Below are 10,221 nucleotides of genomic sequence, written 5' to 3'. Positions count from 1 at the left end.
GATACCTCAGATTTAGAACTTGAGGTCTCGAAATCAAATTCGCGGAAAATATACGTGTCTTCAGAGGGAGTCGTTTCTCACAATGCTTTATACTATCAACAGCTCCCCTATACTTGTTACCAAGTAAAGTTTTTTGCTAATAATTATTTTGAGTAATTACCAAGAGTGTCCACTGCCTTTAATTGGTCATCCATGTAGTTGACCAGTAGAATGATGGTATGTTTTTATTATAGGAGAGTAACTCATGCATTTGATTGTATTCACAATGAATATCCAGAAGCAAATGCAGCGTCTTCACATTTTAATGGACAGTTGGGGTTATTAAACGATGCGTGTGGAGTGAATTTATGTCTAGCAGAAAAAAATCCTTACGAAGGACACCCCGAACAATGGTTGTGACATCCCCGTGTGTCCGATGGTGTAGTTTTCCTTAATTTATATAACCAGGGCCCAAGTTAATAGAGCTGCTTAAGCACCGTAACAAATAGCGTGTCACATGTACGATTTGTGACTGGTATCCTGCTCCTTACTGCTCAGCAGACAATAATTGTTATAAGCAATATTTTCTGCTTAAGCAGCTCAATGAAATTGGGCCCTGCTTACCGTAAGCACAGATTCGGTGTTACGGAAGCAGGGAATTATGTGCTTACAGCAAGCGTATTTCACGGGTTATCGGCTTCACATTACGATAAGCATTCTACGCATACAAGGCTATGCGCAGACATTTTGCACTAGCACGTCAAGCGGGGAGTTGTGACTGTAAGCGCAGATGATTCGGCGGTAAGCAGAGCCATGAAATTGGGCCCAGATTTTGCTGAAACTTGTGGAGAATGAAGGGATCAAAGGGCGTATTAAGTGACATGCAACTCGACTCACTCAGCCCTAAATGTAAGCCTTGGGCTGGGATTAACATAGGATTACATCAGATTACGCATGGTACCTGGTAGATTAAGCTAAGCCCTCGTATTCCCTTGCCTTCAAAGGATTATAATACTGTTGAGAATCGTACTTTAAAAAAACTTGTTTCTCGGGGACTTCATCGGCCGTGTTTGAAAAAAATACATTTTGTCTTCATTTGTTGAAACTAAAATAATGCGAATATCCTAAAAAAAATTCCTAAATAAAGTGTTGCAACTCGTCTTTGGTGTAGAAGAAACGTGAATGTGTTTGTTATACTGAAATTTTCACAAAATAAATGTGGACATTTTTCTTTTAGAAATCACTCAAAGTGAAACATCATTTTATTTGCATCACCAATACACGCGGAAAGTCTGTAATCCCCCCTAAAAATATCGCGGCACCTGCAAGCCCCCGTTATATTCTAATCCTTATTCAGTTGGGTTGTTATAAGGTGGGAACTGGACGGGTCACTTACAGGCGGTTCGGACAAAAGAGAACTTTATTAGCCTCATGTAAGTTACGTTAAGCCTTGTCGACCATCCTTTAACAAAATAGTAACCAACACTCTGCCGTTGAAACTGCTCGAGCAGGAGTTAACACGCAGTTATCTTACAGACACTGACAAGTTATAGCATTGTGAAGCATTTTGTTATGATGGGGGAAAAAATGAGGATACCGCAATAAAAAGTCCCGCACGATTCGTCATGTCTTCTCGTGTAACGAAAGACCCCTATTCAACCTCTTTCCACGAGGTAGACTCCAGGATCTCGGCGAGCTTTAAAGCGGAAAGCGACTTAAAGAAGAAGACAGACAAACTCCAGAAAGAACTTGAGAACAGCCTCCTGCTCTACAACCGGGAGAAGGTCGAGTTGAATGACTTTCTTGCCGATCTGCGAGCCCCGCTTGGCCCGCGTATCGTCAGGACCAGGAAGCATAGTCTTGGCCGTGGTGGCGGCGTTATTAACACTTCTCGTGGCAGTCACAAGCCGAGAAGTTTACCCGAGCGACGGTTGTCCGAACCGCCGCAACATGTCGACCATTTCCCGACGTCGGTCATCTACGACCCCTTCGCTTGGGTCGACGATGGGAACGAATCAGATGAGAGTCATGAAACAATCGAACACAAAGCCGTGGAAGTTATTCCTAAAGTATCTCTGCCAGAAAGTTTGCCCGTGAGGAAAACACGAAGACATTCTGTTCCAATTAAGAAGGCCTCCGTATTTCAGTCAACCACCAGCAGCCGCTTGCCATCGATACATCTCACTAAAAATGAGCATCCTCCTGCCAGCTCCGTGAATCCAGTCGCTTTGCACCTCAGTGACCACTGCCCACACATTGCCCCGGAAACTGGCGGGAATCCACCGAGCAGCAATGACAAACCTGCAGATGCTGAACACGGCCCACCGATGTTGACTTTAGCAACCGTGGCAAATCTTAAGATGGGTAGCTCGGACTTGAGACGCCGCATCCAAAAATGGTGCGACAATATCAACGAGGAGTTGTACCCTTTTACTGAACATGAGAGTTTAAAGAAAGTTGATGATTCGATAGAGAGCAAAACTGGGCAGGACGACGGAAAGCCACTCAGCGAAGGACTGATTCCGCCTAAAATTACAATAACTAGTGTCATCAACTCAATGGGTAAAGAGCCCAATCAAAGAGACCATGTTGCGGAAACGCCTCAAGACTGTGGAAATTATTTTCAGAAGAAGTACAGTTCACAAGTGTCTAGCCCACACGGAAGTTCTAGTTTCTTCCAATCTAACATTCCCGAAAAGGGATTACCTTCTCAGCTATCTTTTGAGACAATCAGAAAAGGCAAGTCCGCCTCAACGGAACCAACCACCCCCGTCAGCCACCAGAGGAGCAGCAGCAAGGCACTGTCGCTGTATCGCGAGCTGGGTAAATTAACAAAGTCCCCGGGAAGACCCAGTCAGGTAAATGCGACCGATCTTCGTGTGATCAGTAAATCGATGCAGTCTTTCCACGACTGTAAAGTTTACCGCGGACGTAATTCGATACCGTCTAAATCTACGGACACCAAGGCTTTCGATGAACTGGCTCGGGCTCAGTACCGGCTCGTCCAGCGGCAGAGGATCCGAGCCAAACAGCACGGCACATCATATGACTTTGGGGAGCGGGTGGATGCACAGATTAAGAAAAGAAATTCTGTCCGATGGAGCATGTAAATGAAGTCAGGCATTGGCAGTGGACCCAATTTCATAGAGCTGCTTTAGCAGAAAACAAGTAGCTTAGCACAACGAAAATATGCTTAAAAGTATATCACTCAACATGTAAAACCTGTGACTGGTATCCTGCTCATTTCTGCTGAGGAGAGTTACTTTTTTTTCTTAAGCAGATTTGTGTAATTGGGCAATGTATACATTAGCAGAAACCATTTAATCGCAGTGGACACTATTGGTAATTACTCACAATAATGTTTAGCATAAAACCTTTCTTGGTGACGAGTAATGGGGAGAGGTTGATGGTATAAAACATTGTGAGAAACGGCTCCCTCTCAAGTGCCATAGTTTCCGAGAAAGAAGTAATTTCCGCGAATTTGATTTCGAGACCTCAGATTTAGAACTTGAGGTCTCGAAATCAACCATCTAAACACACACAACTGCGTGTGACAAGGGTGTTTTTTTCTTTCATTATTATCTCGTAAATTTGATGTCCGATTGAGCTCAAATTTTCACAGGTTTCTGATGTTATGCATATGTTGAGATACACGAACTGTAAAGGCTAGTCTTTGACAATTACCAATAGTGTCCACTGCCTTTAACTATGTGTAAACACCAGGAGTTTGCAAGACTTTTCAGCATATTGTGTGTTAAAAGTGTTAAACTACAAATCACGTCATGCACAAACCGTGCCACAGGTAACTGATTACGGCAAAGTGACCGGCAGATTATGGGCTTTGATGGTTCAGACTCGAGAAACTGTCTGCACAATTTATCGCACTTCAACAGGCTCCTTTTTATGCAGATTTTGTTGGAGGAAAGAATGCCCCACATTTTGCATGTTTTTTTTTTAATGACAGGCTCCTTTCCACTTCTTCTTCTTCATTATATTCATCAATGTGTTGTGACGTTTGATATCGACGCCAGCAGGTATGATGGTGTTATTCAGGTAAATGCAAAGGGTCCAGTTTTAACTTTCCAAAGAATTTTTCTAAAAAAAGAACACATGTAAAGAATATGTACTTAAAAGATAAAGCACGTGTACAGCTTTCACGATTTATTAGGCACAGAAAAAAACCAGCTTAAGTAGAAACTGTTATGCACACACAATCGTTGATACATTTGAAATGTCATAATAAAGATAATATTTTATATTAAAAATTTTACATATTTTTGCACATTAAACACGCACTTTCTGAAACGTTAGGCTTGCACTTGCAGTGTACCATTTGTTTATTTTAAGAACCGAACCCCGTGTGAGTGTAAAAACTACATTATTTTAGTAAGCAACATTTAACGATGATTTTAAAACCGTTATTATTCTTGTTCTACCTTGGCAAAGACTTTTAATCTGAAAGACCCCACCCCCAATGTCAAATGATCCCTACCCCCCCCCCCCCCCCCACACACCAACAAGAAAAACCCAAAACACAACAATAACAAATTGAGTAACTCAACTGTTTGTTTACAATTCACTCAAGTAGCCGGCAGCTAAGCTTTTAGCAGTTTATTTTGTACCCGTTTTCTGGCAGTTTGATGATGTTTTTAGGACTCTACTCTAATGACCACGGGTAAAGATGAAATTAGCCAGGATTTCTTTTTTAAAGATCATGGTTTGCCCAGGACGACCATTCCCTTGAATTTTTTTATCAAGGACAGTTTATAATGGCACCAGTAAAGTAGTTTCTCTCCTCCTCAAACAAAAGGTTTAAGGTAGTAGAGTATATAGTATAGAAACAATGTGTCTTCATGCGGCCATGTTGTTTGACACAATGTAACCAATACAAATCGAGACAGGGAAATAAATAATAATAATAATACTGTTGAAAATTTCTAGTGCTCCATGTCTGTCAATGATGACACTCCTGGTGCAGAAAACAAGACTTCTCATTATACACAAGACAACAAAACAAAATTGAAGGCTATGGTTTCCAAAATAGATATGTTTTGAGACAAGTCAATTACCTTTTACGAAATGAGAATACAAACTTTGGTTTAGATATTGCTTAGTATCCAGAAAATCACATTACATGGCGATGAACTCAGGACTGTGATTGCTGGCGAGTAAAATCAACAGGACCTTGGTAAAATCTGTAGTCGCTCAATCCTACTGCGTAATCCCCCTGTGACCCTCTTACTGGATGATAATACAGGCAGGAGGATAATCCTCAAGACTGCTTCAGGGCAGGATTTGAGATCAAGGACGTTGAATCGCCTATTTGTATTGAGCTTTGAGGCGTGTTATTAATGGCATGATAGCTCGATGGGTTGATGATCGAGGGAAAGGGGGACAGGCGATGGGAACGACTGACAGTGGTGCCAAAGATCCCCGATTGGCATTATGGAATTGACTCCCATAAATGGCCGACCGTGTTAGTCAACGAGATAAAAGGAAAACCGTGCAATTTCGAGGCATGTTTGTGCGGATCATTGTATTCTACTTTTACAACATCTTTCTACCCATATGCATTTTAAAAGAAACGGTTACATACACTTTTCAAAGACCAACTCGACCAATCCAAGGCACTGTGTCCCTTTAATAAAAGCGTCCATTAACAAAGATATGAAGTGTCGGTCTCAAATGACAGGACACAGGCAGTAAGAAACTTTAAAAAGCGAAAAGCCAATAAAAAAGTAGGCTGAAAAGAGCAGTCTTTAGGAGTGATAAGTTCCAGAATTCAGACATGGCAGCCAGAGTGTCCACTACAGAAGGATACACTCCTCTCTGCTGACTGATCCAGTATACACAGTGGTAAATCCTCGTCGGCAGGTGTGGCAGAGTGTAGCGCCCTCTTGTGACTGGTAGGTTCCAGTGGGACACTCTCGGCAAGCGTCTCCATCATCAAACGTACCAGAAGAACAAGGAACTGAGTAGAAAGACAAACCAAACAACATTTTACATTTAGATACATGGTTTATATGATAATGAAAAACGGGCACGTCACAGTGAGTAAGCACCATTTCTGTGTAAATTGATTTTAATACCTAGTGATGACCCAGACGATCTACTTACAAATAGCAAGTCAGCCCCTCCAGTGGCGGCACTCTTTATTCTAACATTACTGCCATTTACCTAATTGTGTTAAAATTTAGAGCTTGCCTAGTTTGGAATGTGGAACTTATATCCTCGAGGAAATCTTCCAGGGGTATAAATAGGTACTTGCAAGGGTAGAGGTTGATATTGTGTTTGAAAAACGTCTTCGAGGGGCCCCCATGGAGCTGAAAAAGATTACAGGAAAGTTATTGGCACAACGACCAGGTTACTAATGAAAGGCGCGTCTTAACGGTTGAATTGGAAAATGAGCTAAATAAAAAACTAGTTATTATTTTATGACTCAAAAACTTTGAAATACTAGCAGTTGAAATATTAACATGCAAATATCCCTGACAGTCTCTTTGTTTTCACTAAGTGGAGCAATCAAAGGAACTTTCAGGAAGTTTTTTTTCCCCTCGAAATCTAGAGAGTAGAAATTTTAAAACACTTGATGGGAATACAAGTGTTTATATAATTGTAAGTTGCTCAGCCTTTGTATGTGCTTGTTTAATTCTTAGTTGCTCATGCAAGATGTGATGACATTGTGTATACCGGTAATATAAAAGCGATGGTAATAGAGATCCTATTGGAGAAGTTCACAAATGTTGATGAAATCAAAGTTTAGTAATGTTCTTCAGGATACAAAACACTGTAGCACTCACCACATCGTGCGTCCTCAATACCAACACGAACTGTTCCTGATGGGCAGACAGGAATGCCGAAGCTTGAAGACTTATTTGTGTCGATGTCAAATGTGTCACTGTCAATGCTGATGGCAAAGTGACCACCCACTGTCTGGTTGACGAGATAACTTGCACTATTTTGAAGCTCACTGATTGCTCTCACAGAACTGCTATGATTTGCCACTGGTCATTTAAAAGGAAAACAATAACAAAATGAATAAATGAACCTTTACACACCAGTTTCCACAGCATTTGGTAAACTCAACACCTAAACCATAGGTAAACTCAACACCTAAACCATTGGTAACCTCAACACCCAAACCATTGGTAAACTCAACACCTAAACCATAGGTAAACACAACACCCAAACCATTGGTAAACTCAACATCCAAACCATAGGTAAACTCAACATCCAAACCATTGGTAAACTCAACACCCAAACTATTACTCAACACCCAAACCATTGGTAAACTCAACACCCAAACCATGGTAAACTCAACACACAAACCATTGGTTAACTCAACACCCAAACCATTGGTAAAATCAATACCCAAACTATTGGTAAACTCAACACCCAAACCATTGGTAAACTCAACACCCAAACCATTGTTTAACTCAACACCCAAACCATTGGTAAACTCAACACCAAAACCATTGGTAAACTCAACAACCAAACCATTGTTTAACTCAACACCCAAACTATTGGTAAACTCAACACCCAAACCATTGGTTAACTCAACACCCAAACCATTGGTAAAATCAATACCCAAACTATTGGTAAACTCAACACCCAAACCATTGGTAAAATCAATACCCAAACTATTGGTAAACTCAACACCCAAACTATTGGTAAACTCAACACCCAAACCATTGGTAAACTCAACACCCAAACTATTTGTAAACTCAACACCCAAACTATTGGTCAACTCACTGGTTACAACGTTCATATGCCTAGCTACTGATGTAGGCCCCTACTTACCATGTTCATTAGTGAGGTTGTCGGTATCTGGAATGTGTAGATCATGCTCCAATATGATGTTGACTGTAACCCAATTCTCATCAACTGATCGCTTACGTTGGCGACTTTGTGGTTGAACTACAGAGGGACTACAGCCATTGACCTGAGGGGTACACAAATTCATCTTGCACCATAAGCAACAGTATCAACTTCTCCAATGCAGCCCAACACACTATGGCTGCCTACGTCACATTTTATGTTACATTACTACATGATTGACAATAAAATGAATACTAAGAAAGTGCATTTGCAATGCATTACAGCAAAGGAGCAACTAATGTCCATTTAAAACAAATCTCAACAAAAGAAAATGTTTGCAACACTAGAGCTCAAAATACAAGTGTTGTAGTAGGGGCTCAATACTTTAAGGACTATTATTTTCAATCTAATTACTCTTCAGAAGTTTCAAATGAATTCTGAATGGGAACAATATTTACTGATAATAAAGCAAGAGAATATGTCCGCCTGTATTTGTTTAAAGAATGGATGATAAGGGTCTTAATGAACTTCTAGCACCGAGAGTGGCTTTGCTTAAGCAATAGCAGAATCAATACTCAATGGACTCTATATCCTCCTGCAATAATAATATTAATATGGGAGGCTAATCATCCTTATTACTCGCAGCTAAGAGCTGAATTGCGAAGGAGGCGGCTACAACGTGTTCGAGAAGCAGGCATGCAAGGGCGCCTTTGGCAGCCAGCCACAGGAACCCATTATGACCACAGAGCACAGCCAAAGTTTGAAAGTGTTTGATTTTTCCCCTGAGAGGAAAACCGGATGGTCTGGAAAACCTTTGCACAGAAACAAACGCACAACTCAACTCACATTATGGCCCTGGCTGGGTATCGAACCAGGGTCACCTTAGCGAGAGGTGAGCGCTTTATCCACAAGCCAACCATGCCTCCCAATTACACACCTTAGACTGCTTGACAGCGCAGGCTTTATCCTTGACACACTTGATAGCGTTGACACTGGATGTAACTGCGTTACTGACTTGCTGATATACCATGTTATCCTTGGCCACGTCGATTCCGTTACACACCAAGTTGTCATATGCCAAGACCATATCCATGGCAAGCTTGGATGGTGGTTTGTAATCTGTATTAAAACATAATTCATATAGTAGCAAGCCCAATGTAGCAATTTGAATTGTTATACTTCGATAAAAACTTGTAAAGTTTGATTGGTCGAGAACCATTCAACTGACGTGCAACAAATATGCTTGTTATACCTCGGCAACAAACTGTGAAGTCTGAATGGTCGAGAACCAATCATTGAAGTGCAACAAATACGCATGTACCATGGCTGCACAGTGCAGCGGGTTTTTACATGAGTGCTGTTAACCTGTGTACATCACCTAGATCATTCCCACAGTTGGTTGATTTGTACGAAACAGCCGTGGGTTCGAGGGAACAGTGAAGCATTGTTTCTTATTTAAAAAACTGTTCGTCTGCTTATTAAACTATGCATAGTACTCCGTCGTCATAATGTTTGAAGGTGACAACAGAACTTTGAGAAGAGGAATAACAATGTTACCAAGGTATAACAAAACAATTGTTGCACGCTGTAATTGGGGTCCATTGGTTTTGTACACCCTCGGCGTTCAACAATTGTATAAGGTTACATAGTCTGCAATATAACCTATTATAGATGAAGGAAAGACAATAGTTTTGAGCTGGGTTTGGAGCTTTGGAAGGAAGGGGGGGGGGGCTGCCTGGAGGGCTATGGCTGGAGGATGAAACATCAAAATTGAACTTTACTCAGCCTTGGGCTCAAGTTCATAGAGCTGCTTAACGGCTGATTTTGGGCTTACATGTACTGTACGATTTCCATTTCATAGCGATGCTAACCGTAAGCACATGAAAAGGCAGGCTAACCTTCTGGTGCTTACTGCACGAAAATGAATGACGTAAAAATATGAATGAACGTGCACAATGGCCGCAAAATGGTCGCATAATTTTCTTGCTAGCCTTAGCAAATTTGTCTGCTACAGTAAGCACGAATATTTGGTTAACCGAAAGGCTATGACTTTGAATTGCTTGCATTCATTGCATTAGAACCTCATGATAATGATAAATCATAGTGATATCTTCTTATGGAGCCAATTCAAATCAAAAAGCTGCTCGACGAAAAAACTACTAAAGCTTTATTTTACAGGTTTCCACCATTTTGCTTATCTCTTGATTTTGCAAGAGTATGGATCCATTTGAGGTGAATAGATATATACTTTTATATTTTTATATAGAGTACATGTATATTGGCTTGTAGTGTGTTTTGCACTGTTTATGGTAAAACAAAATGTATTGTAATTTTTGTCAATTTGATGTAAAGGCCGAAATGAATTTCCCATCAGGAATAATGAAGTGAAAATTATTGATGGTGGTGTGTATTTTTACACTGTAT

At 40.8% G+C, this 10,221-nt stretch overlaps 1 protein-coding gene across 1 annotated transcript in view; it reads right to left on the bottom strand.

The window, feature by feature from the left end:
- Positions 1 to 5,785: 5,785 nt before the first annotated feature.
- LOC117287687 (sushi, von Willebrand factor type A, EGF and pentraxin domain-containing protein 1-like) overlaps positions 5,786 to 10,221 on the bottom strand; it is a 52,722-nt gene continuing 48,286 nt past the window's right edge. The window contains exons 46-49 of the mRNA XM_033768217.1: positions 8,735 to 8,916; positions 7,780 to 7,921; positions 6,780 to 6,983; positions 5,786 to 5,950 (exon numbers count right to left, since the gene is read on the bottom strand). Of these exons, the coding sequence (XP_033624108.1) occupies positions 5,787 to 5,950; positions 6,780 to 6,983; positions 7,780 to 7,921; positions 8,735 to 8,916 (692 nt within the window). The 3' untranslated portion in view covers position 5,786. The remainder of the gene's footprint in view (positions 5,951 to 6,779; positions 6,984 to 7,779; positions 7,922 to 8,734; positions 8,917 to 10,221) is intronic.

This window comes from Asterias rubens, chromosome 1 (assembly GCF_902459465.1).
Source record: "Asterias rubens chromosome 1, eAstRub1.3, whole genome shotgun sequence".
NCBI classification, from domain to species: Eukaryota; Metazoa; Echinodermata; class Asteroidea; order Forcipulatida; family Asteriidae; genus Asterias; species Asterias rubens.
This window is presented reverse-complemented; position numbering and strand designations above follow the sequence as displayed.